At 35.1% G+C, this 19559-nt stretch overlaps 1 protein-coding gene across 15 annotated transcripts in view; it reads left to right on the forward strand.

Moving 5' to 3' along the window:
• The window catches only part of ERC1 (ELKS/RAB6-interacting/CAST family member 1), a 523885-nt gene that overhangs the window by 277220 nt on the left and 227106 nt on the right, over positions 1-19559 (forward strand). For all 15 annotated transcript variants that reach the window (XR_010022659.1, XM_063087326.1, XM_063087318.1 and 12 more), the window contains one exon: positions 11671-11831. Coding sequence is in view for 14 of the 15 variants with exons in the window: in XM_063087326.1 (XP_062943396.1) it covers positions 11671-11831 (161 nt within the window). In the remaining variant the exon portion in view is untranslated. The remainder of the gene's footprint in view (positions 1-11670; positions 11832-19559) is intronic.

The raw sequence follows: 19559 nt of genomic DNA on the forward strand, positions 1-19559 counted from the left end.
AAGAAAGGCTCAAGCGTTAAATGCTCTGTTCTATGTTGTTGACTTTATGCTAGTGAGGGAATTACTGTTTTCTGTAATAAAATGCAATTAAGCATTCTTCCATTTGAAATGACCAAATCATTTCAACTAAGAAGGAAATTTCTTTCCAAAGCATGGACAATTTATATAGCCATTTAACAGTTTTTCTCGTTGTCTTAATTTCCTAGCAAAGCTGAAAAAAAAATTTTTTTTTCAGAAGAAAACTTCTCAGAGCTCAAAGTTCAAGGGAAGGTCTTGTCATTCCACCTTTATTTGTATTTCTTTTCCTAAATTACCCATTGTCACAAACCCTAATAAAATATAAACACTCTCTGAACCCAGATGCAGAAGAAAGTATAAAATGAGGTTGCCACATCTTCATTGTTACTGCTGCTAGAGAAAGAAAATGAGATCTGCTGTATTATTTCTGTCCTCCTTTCTTTCATGGATACAGAAGAGCTAGGGAGCTTATGTGGACCCAGGAAATGATTTTTTAAAAAAAATTTATTTGATTCTGGTACAACCTCTTTATTGCTGAAACGAGCAAATTATAAGAGATACTCAATCCAATAACATTCTGCTGAAAAAATAGTTTGTTTTCAGTGCATTAATTCAGATTTTTATGTTTTAGTTTTGATGCTATGTTATCAAAAAGTCACCTAAAAAGAATTGGCAGTGATTCAGCGTTTTCCCTTCCTAAAGCCTCTTTCCAAAACTCAGTGACATAAGATGATGAGAATCATAGCAGCAAGGTGACATTTGCTTTGAAAATGTGCACCCACATTTTATTGGTATCGGATTTTTCAGGCTCTACTTAGGAGTGATGAATGCTTAATATGGGATTTATCTACCTAAGCCCTCTGAATTAATTTTTTAAAAAGAAAAGGAAAATTGAGATGACTTGAAAAATAAGCATTTTTTTCACACTGACATGTTTCCACTCTCATATTAAACTTATCTCCAGTTGCAGAAGATTTGTTACCACAACACAGTATTACTGGAAACTTAAAAGCAGTTGCCAGCGAAAGAACATAGCCAGTCAGTATGAATTTACCCCGTCTACAAGTCATTCTTAACTGGATGCTTATTTATAATCCATATGCTTCTATAGAACTATCTGGTACTGTTAAATATCCTACAGGAATGTGCGCCATATTTTGAGAGAGAGTAAAAACATTTTTGTAAATTCCCCACCCAGTGAGCAAGTTAATTATTTAAAGTATCATTTGCTGATTTTTATTCATTCTTATAAACCTTTGGCAGTATCAGTTTAGTGGAAAAATGCAACAATATATAAAAAAAAGTCAAGAAATCTAGTAAACCCAAAGTTGAATTGTGGAAATGGGGTTTCTTCTTAAATGTTTCATCTGTAACTCCTACCTTTACTTGGGTCTTTCATAACCTCAGAAATAAAAGATAGCAATAGTACCTGACAATTTCTAAGTTTAATATAATGCTGAACTTAGTGATATATGTTACCATTAATTAGGTTATATCAAAAACTACTTAGAATTTCTTGTTTTCAATGAACAGAATAGAAAATATCATCACTTAACAAAAGTCATATGCCATAATTAGGGACTCAAAAACAAAAAAAAAAATTTTTAAGTTTTTACTTTGGTGGCATCTGATTTATTTTGAAGTTATAGTCCATTGGGAACAGTGCTCACCCTCTTCAAGGAAACTACTGGAATTAATTTCATTGTGCTTCTCATCCTGGATTTCATCAGACCTTGTCCCCAAAATAAGTCCTCAATCGTCTATTCCCCACTGCACTATCATACCTATATTGTTCTGTACTTTCTTGCCTTAACCCAACCCTCGAACTCCTTTGATGCTAGCTACGTTTCCCTACTTAGTCACCAGAACTCGCAAGTTCCTCTGTAGTCATTCATTCATTCATTCATTCATTCAGCAGATATTCATTGAGTATATCTACTCTGTGCTAGCCCCTGGCCATATGTTCTTAACTTCCTTCTTGAGCCATCTGTCACCTTCTTTGCCTACAGTGTAATCACTATCACTCCTCTGGCTACTCCCAACAATCCTTTCTGGTGACAAATTCCATCACATTCTTATAAGAACTGCTGCTTCTTCAAGGCTCATGCCATTCAGCTATAGCACTGAAGTTTTTCATTGAAGTCTTTCGTTATCGCATTGACTTCATAAGTAAGAGATACCTACGTGGATAACCATTTGCTACTTTGTCCTCTCAGTTTCTTGGCCAATAGCCTTAGCTTCCAGGGACTTCCTTCATTCCATCTCAGGCGTCCTGGACCTACCTCCAGATTCACTCAGTAAAGCGTCTTCTCTAATCACAATTTCCTGTCATTTTAGCTTTCTTTTTCAAGTAGTCCCATTTCACTGTCTTTCCACGTCATTCAGACTTCTAGCTCATTGTCTCCTTTTGCTTTATCCTACTCCATTAGCCCTGTCTTTGCTTCTGTTTCTATTGTGCTTAGATTCCTTGGTCCATTATTTTAGTAATTCTAATTTTAACTTTCTAAATCTTAGTGCTCCTCCATGTAATCAGAACCCTTGGTGCTTTCCTGTTGCTTTGAGGATAAAGATCAAAATCCCTAATACGGCCTGCAAGATTCTTCTTCATCCCCTTCCTCCCTCTCCTGTCATGTTTGCACTCTTACTCACCTGTTCTAAGTGCTTGTGATATTTGGGCCTTTTTATCTTCTTTCATAGGTATGTTTTCTCACCTCTGAGCTGCTATACATGTGGGCTTCCAAGCTGGAATGCCCTCTTTCTTCCCTTCTGCTCCTTGACTGTTCTGGGTAAACCTTCTCTATGCCCCCAGGACGTAGATCAGGGCCTCGTGCTATATATTCTCGTGACACCATGTACTTTCTTGCATAGCATATTCACAATTTATAATTATGTAGTTTTTAAATTTTATTAATTAATGACTGTGTCCCTCTAAGCAAGGTGATAGTATGTATTCTAAGCTCAAGAGGGCTAGGGAAACATGTCTGTTTTGTTTCCATTATGTCATCGATGCACATCGTACCTGGCACATGGTTGGAATTAAATATTTTGGGGGATAGGAGAGAAGAGAGAGAAAGGAAAGATGGAAAGATGCCATAGTGGACATGGGAACACTCCCCAGAGTGACTCATTAAGTATAATACAGAAAGCTGTTTTAGGATGTTTTTGGTGAATACTGATCAGTTGTAGTAATGCAGCACTAACTGTGGATATAGTGGAGTCAGACTGCCTAAGCTGGAATCCTGGCTCTGTCCCCTCTGGCTGTATGGCCTCGTGCAAGGCACGTAAACTCTCTAAACCTGTTTCCTCTTCCATAAAAATGAGAACAATGATGATAATACCTAATACCCACCTCACAAGACCATTGTGAGGTTTTTTTTTTTTTTTTTTGTCTTTTTCGTGACCGGCAGTCAGCCAGTGAGTGCACCGGCCATTCCTATATAGGATCCGAACCCGCAGCGGGACCGTTGCTTTGCTCCCAGCGCCGCACTCTCCCGAGTGCGCCACGGGCTCGGCCCCATTGTGAGGTTTTAATGAGACAATACATGTAAAGCGTCTAGAATGATACACTTCAAAGTAGTAAAATAATGTCATTGCTGTTATTGCAATAGCTATAGCCATCCCGGGTCCACGAAACACGTACTGTTGGTGTGTATCTTGTCCAAGAATTACCATGCAAAAAGAACATATTGGAAAAAAGATTTTGAATATAAGTACTAACCTAAAGCTCTGTCAGGAGATGTAAGTTGTGATTCTCATTAGCATTAATAATAGGTTAAACATAGGTTGTTAAACACCTAAAGGAGTTTCTTAGGAGAGATTGGTAGAATTTATGTATATGGGTGTTATATATGTATGTTCTCACTAATACTACAAAAATGCTCCTAAATCTAGGAGCTCAGTACCTTTTTGTTGTTGTAATCATAAACCAAAGTGAATCTTAATCTAGAATTTCATCCAAGTCAGGAAAATGAGTGAACTTCTCCAGTGACAGTGTGGTTTACATGATGACAGTCTAGATAATCTTTTTGTACCACTCCCTTTTTCTTGTAATGGTTTTCTTCCTTTGAAGACTTACGCCTTTTACTCTCCCAAGAAACTATAACGAAATTTTCCATAAGCATCTTGGAACTGCAGAAAATATTTTGTTCTCAGTTGTGGAACAGAAGAAGGTGGGAAACTTGAAGATGCAGCCTTTGCCAGCACCTGAAGCACCCTGTTGCTGTGCTTTTTTAGGGAAAATAGGTCTGTGGTAAAGTTATAATTTGTTCCCTTCTTATTCTTAGTAAAAGTTTATTAGCTTGTGATTTAAGCAAACCATATGGTCCTGCTGGCACTGCACACTGTCAAGCCCTGTGCTTTCTCTGTAATACGTTACTAGAGGCAGTTAAGTAACATACTTGAATCCCTTTTCTGGCCTGGGCTTTTTTTGTGTCTTAAAACTTCTGCTTTTGAAAGTCATGCGATGACTTGGAGCGTATTTTTAAATTATGGAGAATTTCTTCATTGTTTAATGTGTGATGTATCTCTTCTTTTCTTTTCCTTATCTTTCATTACCTGCATTTCCCAGTGACTGTACCCAGTACTCTACAGCAACTGCTATGTGGTAGGCATATAATATCCAAATGGTTCCAGCTTAATGTGTTCTCCTGGATTGTGAAAAAGTAACAGAAAATGAAGTAATTTGATTTGACTTAGAAACTGTTTCTCTGGCTTGGAGCCAGAGGGCAAATCAGATGATTATTTAGAAATCCTGTTTTATAGTACCATTATTGCTTTGAATACTAAAATACTTTAAATCTTATTTGAATATATGTATAATCTGAGGCAGAAATACTTTGAGGATCTGGCACTCAAATGGATGGGAAAATTAAGCGATCTTTAAGAATACTGCATTTTACTAATAAACACAATTCTGGAAGTAAAAGTTTTGAGTGAAAGATAAAACATGTCTTTAAACATGGCAGACTAGATGCCAGGAAAATAACCTCCGCAGAAATAGTTGAAGATGTTTGATAAAATATGCATTAATAAGCTGGCAAGAAAGTAAGAAATTTCAGGTCAGGGGATGAATAGGCAGGGAACTGAAAGATATATACTTGGTAAGCTGTTGAACTTGAACATTGGGTTTTCTATCTTCAACAAAAGAAAAAGTGTTTTCAAGGTGGAAAGTCTAATAGGCAAACAAACCCTCCTTTTTAAAAAGGATCCACAAAACCCAAAATTGGTTCTTTGGAGACACTAAGAAGATAGATTGGCCATGGTGAGACTAAAAGAGAAAAAGAAAGAAGGCACAATGAACAATGTTTAGAATGATAATGGGTTCATTACTACAAGTCCTGCAGGAGTTAAAAAGATACAAAGATATCTTTGCCAGAACATTTGAAAATTATGGAACTTAGCAAAGCTAGCTAAATATGAAAAAGAAAACCTGAAAAATAAGTCAGTAATAAAAATTTTTCCCACAAATTTCAAGCCCAGAGATTTATATTGGTGACTTTTAGTAAGGAGCAAATACAAGGAGCAAATAATTTCAGTCTTATAGAAACAATTCCAAAAAATAAAAGAGGGAGCAATCAATCAGTATACAGTCATGTGTCTCTTAAAGACTGGAATACATTCTGAGAAGTGCATCTTTAGGTTATTTTGTCATTGTGTAAACATCATAGTGTGTATACACACAAACCTGGAGGTTACAGCCCACTGCCCACCTAGGCTGTCTGGTATTATAGCCTATGGCTCCTAGGTTGCAAACCTGTATAGCATGTTACTGTACTGAATGCTGTAGGTAGTCATAACACAATGGCAAGTATTTATGTATCTAAACATAGAAAAGGTACAGTAAAAATACAGTATTATAGTCTTATGGGACCACTGTTTTATATGCAGTCCGTCATTGACCAAAATGTAGGTATGCAGTGCATGACTATATTTAATAAGGCTAACATAACTTCATATCAAAACTTGACAAAGTTAATATAGGAAAAGAAAAGTTTGGGCATATCTCAAAAATGAACAAAAAGCAAAAATTCCTAAACAAAATATTGCCAATCCAAAATTAGTGTACATGAAAAAGAAAAATGTTGCATGAACATGTTAGTTTTATTCCAGAAGTTCAAGGTTGGTTTAACACTAGAAAACTAATTACTATAATCCACCACATTAAAAGATAATAAAAGAAAGTCATATGATCATCTGAGGAAGTGTAGAAAAGTTACATGAATTTATAATTTTAAAAATTTGTAACTAGCTAGCTAATAGAAAAGAATTTCCTTAATAAAGGATACCTATTAAAATGATACTACTTACATATTGATAAAACTTTTAAAGCATTCCTTTTGACATCAGGAATAAAATAGAAGGCATGTTATCATCATGTACATATAGCATTGTAGTAGACATTCTAGGCTGTGCAGTAGGGCAAGTGAAAGGAATGAATATTATAAGTATTGGAAGGAAGGATATAGGAAAACTATCATTCATATATGATATGGTTGTATACATAGTAAATTAAAAATCTGTAGGTAAATAAGCATTGAAGAAGACTGATAGATTTGTTATCAATATACAGAAATCAGTTGCATCTCTACAATCTGCACTGAACAGAAAATTACATTTTATAAAAAAGATACTATTTATTATAACGTTAAGAAGCATATAAAGTACCTAGGAATAAGTATCATAAGAATGTTCAAGATATTTATGGGAAAAAGTGTAAAACTTTTTGAAAGATATTAAAACCCATTAAATATATATCTCTTAACTATTCTAGAACAGTAGGTGGCATATGGTAAACTAAGTGTATTCATCATTTCTGTTGCTTATAACAAAATACCTTGGGTATTTTGTAAGAAAATGAAATTTATTACTTACAGTTTTGGAGGCTAGGAAGTCCAAAGTTCAGGGAACACTTATGGTGAGGGCGTTCTTTGATAGTGGCTTTTCAGCAGTACAGGGGTCTCATGTAGCAGAAAATGGCAGAGCAGAGAGAGCAAGAGAGAGAGAGAGAGAGTTCCTCATGCACTTTCCTTTTAAAGCCCTTAGAACCATACTCCTGACCACCATTATTAATCTATTCACTATAGCATGGTCCTGCAATCTAATCACCTCTTCAAGGCCCCACATTTTTATTACCATAATAGGATTTTCCACCCTCAATAGTTACAGTGAGGATTTAAGCTTCAGTGATATCCAACCTACAGCACTCAGTAAGTATTTTTTTGCTGAAGTTCAAGAATAGCTAAGATGCTCTTGACAAAGAACAAAATGAGAAGACTTGTTTTAGTTGATGTCAAGCCTTACAAATCTAAAATAATTAAGACAATGTGGTATTGGTGCAGGAATAGGCAAACCAGTGGATCATAACAGAAAGTGCAGAAAGATACCCATGGTTATGAAGATACTTGATATATGTCAAGCGGGAGGAAAGAATGGATTTTTCAAAAAATGGTATCGAGACATTGGAATCCATATGGGGAAAAATGAAATTGGACTCCTACATATCATATACAAAAATCATCGATTAAGAACTAAATATGAAAAACAGTACTTTAAAGAGAAATACCACATGTTCTCACTTATTGGAGGGAGCTAAAAATTAATATATAAATTCACACACACACATACACACACACAAACCGGGGGGGGGGGGGAGAAGATATAACAACCACAATTATTTGAAGTTGATACGACAAGCAAACAGAAAGGACATTGTTGGGGGGGAGGGGGGGAGGGAGAAGGGAGGGAGGTTTTGGTGATGGGGAGCAATAATCAGCTACAATGTATATCGACAAAATAAAATTTTAAAAAAAAAAGAGAAAAAAAAAAAAAAGAAAAACAGTACTTTAAAACTCTTAGAAAATTTATCAGTGAGATATTATTGCATAACAACCAACCACAAAATATCAGTAGCAAATTGTGATGGTTAATTTTATGTGTCAACTTGACTGGGCTACAGGGTCCCCAGATAGTCAAACAATGTTCTGTTTTTCTTTTCTTTTCTTTTTTTTTTTCTGTGAGGCTGTTTTGAAATGAGATTAACATTTAAATCAATGTACTTAAGTATATACCTCCCTAATGTGGGCAGGCCTCATCCAATCAGTTGAAGGCATGAATGAACAAAAAGGCCGATTTCTCCTGGAGTAAGAGAGAATTTTCTCCTGCCTTCAAATTGGCACATCAGCTTTTCCTTGTACATTCAGGCTCAGACTGAAACATCAAGTCTTCCTGAGTCTGGAGCCTGCTGACTTTTCGTTTGGAAATATATTATTGGCTCTCCTGGGTCTCAGGCCTTTGGATTTGGACTGAAACTACACCGTTGGCTTCCTGGGGTCTCCAGCGTGCAAGCTTATCCTGCAGTTCTTGGGATTTGTCACCCTCTGTAAACACATGAGCCAATTCCTTATAATAAGTCAATCTGTCTGTCTGTCTATCTCTCTCTCTTTCTCTCTCTGTCAGCATATAAGTTGAAAACTAAAAAAACAGAAAGTCACATGCTATGTAAACTCATTACAGTTATATAAAAACATGTATGTGGATGAAGCTCAGAAGATAATATGGAAATTTTAAGATAGTAGTGTTAGAAAGGTGGGATCACAGGTGATTATTTTTCCGTATCTCAAAGTTTGGGACAGTAGAATCTGTATGGCAACTCACTACTGCAATACACTAAATGCTTGTTTTGAAATGAAGGTCTCTGTGTCCTTTTGCCATGATCCCTATTTCTCTTACTTTCAAGCACATGATGTACAAAGTTCATATTGTACATTTCTTGCCTCAAATCTAGAATTAGTTATTTTTCCAAGGAACTGTGTGCTATAGTAGTCAGTGCTGTTGGACTGTCATTACTTCTAGCTTGTGGGTGGAGTACATAGGTGTGTGTTTTGCTTGTGGTTCTAGAATACATACATATGATGGACCTTTTTAAAAATATGCAGCAAAAAGCATATTGTTAGATGAAATAACAAAGTCAGAAAATTTCATTTATATACAATTTCATAAACTGATAAAACAAGCAGTTATTTATTTTAAAACATATGCATCAGTGGTTAAAAAAAAGAAGGAAATGTAAGGGAATAAGTCACACACATTGAGTGCTGATTACCTTTCATAGAACATTGAGGGGGATACAATTAGATAACTTCACTTACAAAGCTCCTTGGGTGGTGAGTATATAGATGTATGTTTTGCTTTTAATTCTGGAATATATATATGCTAGGCCCTTTTTCATATGCATGCAATATTTCACATTGCTCATTTATGAAATTTAATCATTTTTCCTACAGTTTATAAGTAGTCTTTAAGTAATTTCTGATCTTTTGCAAAGTAGGCAGAAAGTTCCTTCTCACCATGATTGTTGAAGTCCTTCTACTGTTTATAGTACTGAGCGATTGGATATACATATTGATAAAAATGAATTTCGACCATTACAATGTATATAAAAATTAGTTCCATATGTATCTATAATTAGATCTGAATGTGAAACATGAAACAATGAAGAATTTATAAGAAAGGATAGAAGAATATCCTCAAGACCTTGAAAATAAAATCTTATTCAGTGTATAAAAAGCTCTGAACATAGAAGAAATATAAAGGGAAAAAAAAAAGATTAAGCTCTATTAAAATTTAAAACTTCTCTTTATCAAAAGTACATTAAATAAATTTTGGTATTTTCACCCAGTGGAATATCATACAGTTATGAGAATTACAGAACGATAATCGTACTCAACAACCTGGATGAATCTCATAGATATTACACAGAAAAAAATTCTGTTTGTATAAAGTTAAAACAAACAGACAAAACTAATCTAGAGTGTTAAAAGAATAATGATTATCCTTTATCTGGAAAGGGGATATGAGGGCAGTTTCTAGTAATATTCTGTTTATTGATATGTGTGCCATTTACATAGGCGTGTTCATTTGGAGAAAATTCTTTAAGCCATCCATTTATTATTTGTGTATTTGGGTTGTATTTCAATAAAAAGTTTGCAAAAAAGTTGAGGTGCGTAAAAGCATGCATAGAGTGAGCTTCCCTTTTTTGTAGAAAAAGGAGTAGGTTATTTATACATGCTTGCTTGTATGTGTGTAAAATATCTCTGCAAGTTATGTAATAAACGGAAACCATTGGTTGCCTGGGGTGGTGAAAGATAGGATGGAAGGGAGATTTTTTGAGATCCGTTTAAGATAAGTTCAGAAAAGATGGACATGTCCTCCACTTCATGCTCTAGAGTGTATCTAATGGTGCTTGTCCATTACAGATTTTGTGTTATAAGAACATACTTTGGTGTATCATTTCTGCCCAACTTTAGATAAGATTTACATGAGTTAAACTAAGATGGAATCATTCTTATTGGCAGTTGTCAAAAGGCCAGACAGTGGAATATGTTCATGTAAAGCTTGCAGATATGTGAATACATATCTGAGGAGATGTGCATAACAATATATTCTCAGGGCAACAGGGACTGTGAGGATTCTGTTAGCTGAGGACATTTATTTGATCGCTTCTGAAGAGATGAAATAATTCACGTGCAAAAAACTAAATGTATCTCCTTACCATCAGTGTTTAGTGGCTGTTAGCAGTCAGCATGGAGAGTTTGGCTAGGTAATGAGGTGCTAATGTACAGGGCTCTGGGCCATTGTTCCACTGTAGTTTTGTCTCTAGACTGCTCTCAGTTTCACGCAAATTCATTTCTTGTAGGAGAAGTTGCCCTACCTCTTCCTCTGAAAAGATTTGTTGTCACCAAGATTATTTCTTGGCAAACAGCAATGTGACATAAACTCTGGTGATTGGTGCAGTTGGCTGTTTGCTTACCTGGTTGAGGTTACTTTTGGTTGATAATCAATCAGTTTTCATCAGCATACTTTTGGCTTCTGAATTAAAATGAACATGTTTATTTAAAAATTTTGATTGGGTAACCACCCAGAGTAAGTGGAAATGACTGATAAAGTAATAACTTAGTCTTTGTCTCTTGAGTGGTTTTTTGTTTGTTTTCAGGTCTGTCTCTCTAAGGCTTTTTTCTCAAGGTCGTCTTAAAGCATTCTGTCTCCTTTCAACTGGTCATATATTTTTTTTTTCTTCTTGTCTTCCTTCAAAAAAAAAACCCTACTTACCTGGCTTTAGAGCAAGAAATTATGCTTGAATTCTAGCTGTTTCTTTAAAAAATTTTTTTTCATAAGGAAAAATTTCAACGAGAAAATTTTAGTGTATGTGTATCCTGAATCTGTTATTAGGCAAGTTATGTATTTTGTTTTCTAAAAATCTTCTATTAATATTTATTATGATTTTTCCTGTATATTTTTATTTGTAATTTATTGTTACTTCTATGGAAATTTCTGGACCATTTTATAAGGAACTTCCTTAGAAAAGATTGTCTATGGCAGAGTGTTACTTCTTGAACAGGTTACTTATATACTCTTGCATGTATCAAAAAGAAACTTAAGTTCTTTCTGACCTATATTGAAAAGAATTATAGTGTAGGGATGTCATTATCTTCTATATCTTCTTGATATATGTGTCTGATCTAGAAAGACTACAGAATATTTTATGTGTTCTTGTGTATCTTCAATTTTGTGGACCCAGGAGTTGCCTATTGACAAGTTCCTCTTACTTTAATTGATTAAGATGTTCTGCTTTTCTCCTTTCCATATTTATTGTAGGTGGAGGAGTTATTGATGGCCATGGAGAAAGTAAAGCAGGAACTAGAGTCCATGAAAGCAAAGCTGTCCTCCACCCAACAGTCTCTGGCAGAAAAGGAAACTCATTTGACCAATCTTCGGGCAGAGAGAAGGAAACACTTAGAGGAAGTTCTGGAGATGAAGTAAGTGTTTATAATCTTATTCTTCAAGCATATGCTTAGTAGAAATATTTTTCTTCATTGCTTTCATCTTGTGGCTCTGTTTATTACTACATACACACTTACCCTAATTTTAATGTATTTAACTTGTATTTCTCACTCTCTAGAATACATTGGATCTAATGTGGAGGAAATCCTAGAATCATTTTTGCCTCCTCTTCAATTAATTTTAAAGTCCTCTAGCATATGTATCTGTGTCTAATTGCCTCTCTGAAATTCCTAAAATCTTCTGGAAAGTTCAGGCAAATTGATGAGCTTACTGGGAAAGATGATGGTTGGTTCTGAGGTCAAATGATGACTAGGAAATTTTTAAAAACATTTTTAAAGGTTCACAAAAGTAGAGAGAATAGTATTATGAACCCCCTTTTACCTGTTCCCCAGATAAAACAATTGACATTTTGCCACACTGGAAGTCACCTTTTACAAAATTGTCACTTTTAACAAAACTTTGCTGTACATCATTTTCCTACTTGCCCCACAGTTTGTGGATTCCTGAGATTATAATCTGTGATGAAACATGTGTAATCTGCTAGCCCATAATAGGTGATTCGTCTTCTTCTCTGTGACCTTTTGTTTAGAACACGTATGTCTCTTTTGAAAATTCAATAGTACTATCTCATTTACCATTCCCAAACTTAACCCTTACTGAAAGGCCCTCCTCTCATTTTACTAAAACCAAGTCTATCTTGGGATTCCTTAGTTACCTTTGTTACATGAGCGCTTATCTGTACTTTTGTTGTCTTCTCTTCTGTCTCAGAGGAAATATTCTTTCACCTTCATAAGGCAGCTTCTTATCTCTGTCACAGATTTTAAGCACTGGTCCCCTCCTCTCTAATCTTTCTCTATCAATTTTCTCTCATGTAATTCTTCTGTTAGTTCCTTCTTCTTTGCATAAATATACAGTCTCTCTCTGGCCTAAATAAACAAACTTTTTTCAACCCAACTAGTGCTTTAAGCTGCCATCACCTCTTCTTTTCTGCTACTTTGAACTACCAGTAAATTTTGAATACCCGAATAATAGCGTGCAAGAGGATCTTGCCATGATGCCTCAGCATGAGTTTTCATGGGGCATGCTGATTGTGATATTGTGATAGCAACCTGAGATTTGAGGATGCAAATGTTGGGGTGTTACCTGTGCTTATAGGTTGTTAGGCCCCAGTGCAAGATTAAGAGATTCTAACATTTCAGAAGGGCATTATGGATGTAATGAGTAAGTGAAGCTGGAAATAGATCGATATGCTGGGAGGATAGGGAGAGGTTAGAGTTCTGAGTAGTCATCGTGAGAAAAGAGTTTGCAAATATGCTTGTTAGGACCAAATTAGTGAAAGAGGTGTAGAATAACTTTTTTGTTACCGATGGCAACATTCAAAGCTTGATATTTTGGAGGTGGAGTAGAAGAGGTAATTCTTCAGCAGTTAAGAGTGGAATCATTAGATGTGAGGAGAATCACTAGATTTGAGAACCATTCCTAGAACATGATACGAACTAGAGTTGAGAAGAAAATAAAATCAGGTCCCAAAGTCATTAAGAAAATGGAGGGAGGATGGATATGGTGTAGGGGAAAACAAGGTTTCATGTAATGATATTCGCACGGAGAAGCATGCCTTGTTAAAGCAACAGTATATATGTTATTTGTTTTCTCTGAGCATCAATATATGATTTTACTTGTCGGATCTTTTAAACTCAGTTATTTATAGCAAAGTTGTGGTATATTGGTGTAGGAATTTTCCTTTATCATTAGGACTTTGAGATGTTATAAAGGAATTTGTTTTAAGAATACTTGAATGAAAAGAGAATTATGTGTGATTTTTTGGGGGGGCGGAGGGTACCGTCGTACTGAACTTTATCGTGGACTTCCCTTACCAACCCAGGTGGGAAATTACATTTCTGGAAAATGCTGTGATTAGCAAAATTGTTATTTGTAAGACCAAGCACTCACACAATAAGGCATGGGATAGTTAAAGGATATAAAGAAATGCAAAGGTATAAGCAATGTAGAAATTCAAAAAACAAACATTAAATAAAAGTTCTAGAAATAAAGTATTAAAATCTGGATCCGAGGGATGGCCAGTTTCTTATTTATTTATTTATTTTATTTTATTTTTTGTTAGACATACATGTCAGGTACAGTGTTGATTTTCAATAATTGTGTACAATGTGTGGTGGTTAGATCAGTATAGTTAGCTTATTCATCATTGCAATATGCAGTCATTCTTTGTGTCCGTTGACCAATTCTTCATTAGCCCCGCTTCCCCTCTCCTCTCTCAGGCCCTCTCCCTTCCCCTTTTCCACCTCTAATTTTCTAAAAGTCCATCGTATTATTGTGCTTGTTGTTTCTTTCTTTCTTTCTCTCTGTCTCTATTGTTCATTTGTTTCTTAAATCATCATCTTCAGTTGCTCAGGATATATTACTGTGGCATCTCCATGTTCTTAGTCAGATTTTCCACAGGTTTTATGTCATGCAGATTGTACCATCTCAAAGTTTTTACAACAGTTCTTGGTTTAATTCCCACTTGAATTTCCCCTTGTTGTCTTTCATTTTCACATCTTAGTAAGATGCTTGTCTAATACCTTCATATTAATAAATTATCTCAGTGCTTTAGGCCTAATCCTGTCTCTGAATATTCCATTGAGAAAGTGGTGGTTCTTAATAGGTCTTCTCTGTTTGCATTGCCCTGTAGACCAACCCACAGGGTTCATGGTGGGGAGCAACAGTTGCTCTGTTCTTTCCATCTAGAACAGTTATTTGAAACCCCTTGTATTAGTCCGTTTCTGTTGCTTATAACAAAGTACCTGGAACTGTGTAACTTATGAAGAAAATGAAATTTATTGCTTACACTTTGAGAGGCTGGGAAGTCCGAAGTCCAGGGAACACATGTGATGAGGGCTTTGTCCTGGTAGTGACTACAGTGACTCTAGGGTATCACATGGCGAATTGGCAGAGCAGAGAGAGCTTTTTGTGTGCTCTCCTTTTAAAGCCCTCCAAACCATGTCCATGACCACCATTAAACCATCAACTTAATCACCTCTTCAAGGCCTTGCCTTTCAATTATCATAATAGGATTTCTGACCCTCTTAACAGTTCACAGTGCGGAATCAAGCTTCTAATACATAAAACTTGGGGGACACAATTCAATCCATATAATTTTTATACTTTTTTAAAAATGTGGATTTTTAAAGTTTGGCATACAAATATAAAGTAATGATTCGTAGAATCTCTATTAAAAACTATGCAATTAACCTACATGTAATTACTATAAATGACCTATTACAGGGTTCTGATATAGTAAACTTTCAATTCCTTTTCACTAGGGAATAGTCTTTCTTCTGCTATGCTGGGGACTCTTCCTCTCCATGTTTTGAACAAGTTCTGATAGTCTGTCCAGCTTGGCTGGGGTATTTCAGTTTCTAAAAATTTGCTCAGAATTTACTTTATTCTGTTGTTAATTTGTAAGGAGATGTACTCCCTCCAAGGGAGCATGACAATGTGCCTCCAATGACTTACGGTAACTAGTAAGAGCATGCTGCTTACGATAAAAGAGCTTGAATCTGAATTCTGACTCTGTCATTTATTAGCTGTATGAACTCAGCAAGTATAAACTTCTCTATGCCTGAGGCTTCTCATTTTTAAAATGGCAATAATAATTGTTTCTACTTCCTAAGAGTTTTTATGAGAATTAAATAAGAAATTATTAATATATGGAATTGAGAACAGTGCCTGGCACAGAAGATACTTAATAGTTACATATTATTAGTTTGCTGTAAGTGTTTCTTGGTGATGATTTGTAGTAAAACAGAAAATTATTGAAGAAAAATTTAAGAGGAGAAAGGCAGTATCCTACCTGTGGCTGTTGACAATGACAACCAGATTTATTACACTGTAGCCATTGCAGGACCCAACATATTTTAAAGGTTTAGATTATTTAATTATAGATAATTGAAGAAGCAAAATTTGAAATGTAGAAGAATTATGAGGGGAACGCAGTGTGCAAAGAGACTGAAACATGTATATATGTGAGTGGATCTAGAATAAGAGATAGTCTTCCCTGAGGAAAGACTTCCCATTTGTATAGAAAATTCTTCAAAAAACTATACTATAGAATAGTATAGTTTTCTGGAATAATCCTGACCTCAATGCAAGGAAATGACCTAATAGTTCTTTTACATCCCTAGCATTTATGATTATAATTTTTGAACATCTGTTACAGATAAATGGTGGCCATGAGTTTGGGGAGAAGTAAAACTGTTTGCTTGGTAGACTGCCAGTGGTACATTAGAAACATTTGAGTTGGTTTAGCCAGCCCTAAAGAGTAGGAACATTTTTTTTTTGGCAGCTGGCCGGTACAGGGATCCAAAGAGAAGGAACATTTTTATTGGCAGATCCTACAGTGGTTCTTCTTTTCCTTGTGCTGTGGTTTTGTTAGCTGTTATTTTTTTATTCCACTTCTGTGTTAACCTCTTTCCCTTAAGAAAGAAAGGATGAAAAAGAGTGGGTGGAAAAATAATAAAATAACAACTGTAATAACTGGAATAAATTTTAAGTATCAGTTGAGGTCATGAAGTTCACTATTAAGAATTCTAGATGAGCTGTTTCGTTTTCTACTGCCCTGCGTTCACACTCCTCCTGCAGTTCTACCCTGTATTAGCATTGAGAATAAAGCATAAAATACATCATTTTGCATTTTTGTTAAAATTTATCAAGCTGTGAATTTGACTGCCCTAAGAACTGATTTGTTCAGGGAAGGGTTGTAAGAGCCCTTTAGTTTCTTTGAGAATCCAGAGGTATTTGATAAATAGTGTCCCATATCCAGTCTACTGGTAGCATTTTCTACCCTGAGCCATTGTGTCAAATATTATTGTTAATTGCACATACTAGATGCACTCTTTCTTGTTTATTCTCTGTCTGTGGGTCTGCATTTAATAGCCTTTTTTTTTTTTTTTTTTTTGCTCTCATGTCTTATCCTATAGATAGGCAGGTGTCATGGAAAGTTTTTAATGCAATCATTTGGTTTTATAATATGAATTTTTAAGCAGTTAATTGTAAGTCATTCAAAGAATGAAACCAACTAGTAGGAATTAAACAAATCACTACATTGATTAGGAGCTTAAAAGTAAAGAAAGAATTGTGATTTAAAAGATAAAGTCAACACCCAGATGAAAAATGAAAAACATTAGAATCCAGTGAACTGATAGATGGACACATGTTTAGAAGAGTGGTCTTCTCTTGAGATAAATAAAGCTGGCATAGAAATCCGAACCTCTATGGGTTAAAGTACATACTCATGAGGTACTATGTGGCTGAGGAAAGGTTGAACTTCCCACAAACAAAAAAGTAAATTTTCAAATGTACCTAAAAAGAGCCCAGTACTATTATCTGAATTCTGACATTTAAAAAATCCTTTCCTTTTAGTACAGAAAAGTAAAATATGCTTGGAATTAAGAGTGCTGTAGAAAATAGCTATCAGAAAATGTCCATGCTATTTGAAATAGTATAATTAGATGATCAATCTGTTATCCCTTAAACAACTAAAATGAGACTGTATTTTATTTTTGGTGTTTTTGTTTTTGGCAGCTGGCCAGTGCAGGGATCTGAATCTTTGACCTTGGTGTTATAAGGCTGCACTCTAACAAATTGAGCTAACCTGCTAGCCCCTGTATTTAAAATTATTTTATCTTTTGATATCCTATAGTATTTCATTTAAAAATTTTTTGTAGGATTGCTGACGTTCAAAAAAAATCTCATTTGGGAATTTAGGACATAGTCTTCCAAATTAACCACAAAATTGTAAATAATTATGCAAATTATGTCCTAGTAATAATATAGGGAGGAAAATCAAAATTGAAATATTCTGTAGGAAGTCCGCATAAATTAATATAAATATTTTCTGCACTTGAATTGGAAAAGAAAACAAAATATGCCAAACAATATAGCTATAAACAAATAGTATTGGTGGGACTGTTAAAATCGTAAAGCGAAGTTTATATCTGCAATCAACTATCTCTTGGGACTTCCTCCCTAGTCTTAGTTAACTCTCTGATTCTGCCCCTATTTTTTCTACCCTGATATCCATCTCTTTTATACTCCCTATCTTATGGAATCTATGATCTGGACTGTTTGTAGCATTTTTGCCTCCTCAGAAGTAATTGTTTGATTTGGGCTCTGAGTTGTTACACAACAGTAGTGTAAACTGGTTTATTATATATAGTAGTTATTGAAATTCCTTATCTTTTCATGCCCCTAAAGTTTGACAGTGATGCTCAGCTTCCTGTAAGATGAGACATGAGTCTAAGACTTAAATGTTTTGCTCAAGTTTTTTTTACTTTCATGTGACCCGATTTGGAATGAATTACAAATAATCATAAATGTTTTTTGCTTTTTTCCTCCCATTAAGCCTTTTTACATTTTAGCCTTTTAGGGTAAGACGTAACTTCCTAAAAGAAGAAACCACATTCTTTAAAATAAAATAAATAAAAATATCCTTTCTAATCATCTTTTTTTATGTGAAAAGTCTTAAATGGCTGGAGTAGTCTCTAAGTAGCAAGTAAGTAACTGAACTTTTTAGATAAAGGTCCCGCAAAGTCCTTCTGTGTTTCAGCTCTTAAAAATTCTTTCTCTTCAGGCCGGCCCCGTGGCGCACTCGGGAGAGTGAGGCGCTTGGGAGTGCAGTGGCGCTCCCACTGCGGGTTCGGATCCTATATAGGAATGGCCGGTGCGCTCACTGGCTGAGTGTGGTGCAGGCGACACCACACCAAGGGTTGCAATCCCCTTACTGGTCACAAAAAAGACAAAAAAAAAAATTCTTTCTCTTCATCTGTTAATATTTGGTCTGTGTGCAAAAATGTCCTCACCTGTGCAGGGATGAAATTAAGAATATCTATCATCCTCTTCTTCCCTAGGGGAAGTAAGTAGGATTATTGTCCTACTTCTTCCTTATTTATTTATTTATTTATTTATTTATTTATTTATTTATTTATTTATTTATTTCTCTTTCTCTGTCTCTCTGAATCAGTTAAAAGTTAACTGTTGCAGGTAGGTAACCTAATGTCTTAACCTAATTGCAATACCCATTTCGAGAAAATCTGTTATGTACCAATAAGGGAGTTCTTTTGTTTGTTTGTTTTAATCTTTTTACTTTCAGAACGATCCTTTTTCAGTATTTCTCAGAGAGCACCATGTAGATAGCAACTTACTCTGCAAGAAGGTAAAACTTCCCTCAAGCTATGGATATAAAAAGTAGTAATCCATCCATTTAATCATAAGCTTTTCCTATTAGAAGATACTGAGGGAAAGAGTAGTATAAGATGCTCTATACAGCAGAGTATGCTTACATTTTGATCCAGTTTGCTTACCTATAAAACAGAGATAATGATACTTAGACCCATATGATGAGGTGTTTGTAAGGATCAAGTGAGATAATGTATGAAAACACTTTGAAATTGGTAAGGCTGTATATTTGCAAAGCATGATACTTATAACTAAAAATCCAATTTGTACCTTCTTATTTGTGGCTGGAGAAACCACATAACTTTTCAGGTTTGTAGTTCTAATTCAGAAATGAAAGGGTTCCCTAACTCTCTTAAGATAGCTATGGATTTAAAAATTATGAAGTTGTTTGACTAGGTAACTTTCTGAGGTCCCTTGATTCTGTAAGTGTAAATGCTCTGAGTAAATCAGGTAAATAACTCAAATAC

The sequence above is a fragment of the Cynocephalus volans genome, chromosome 1, assembly GCF_027409185.1.
Source record: "Cynocephalus volans isolate mCynVol1 chromosome 1, mCynVol1.pri, whole genome shotgun sequence".
NCBI classification, from domain to species: Eukaryota; Metazoa; Chordata; class Mammalia; order Dermoptera; family Cynocephalidae; genus Cynocephalus; species Cynocephalus volans.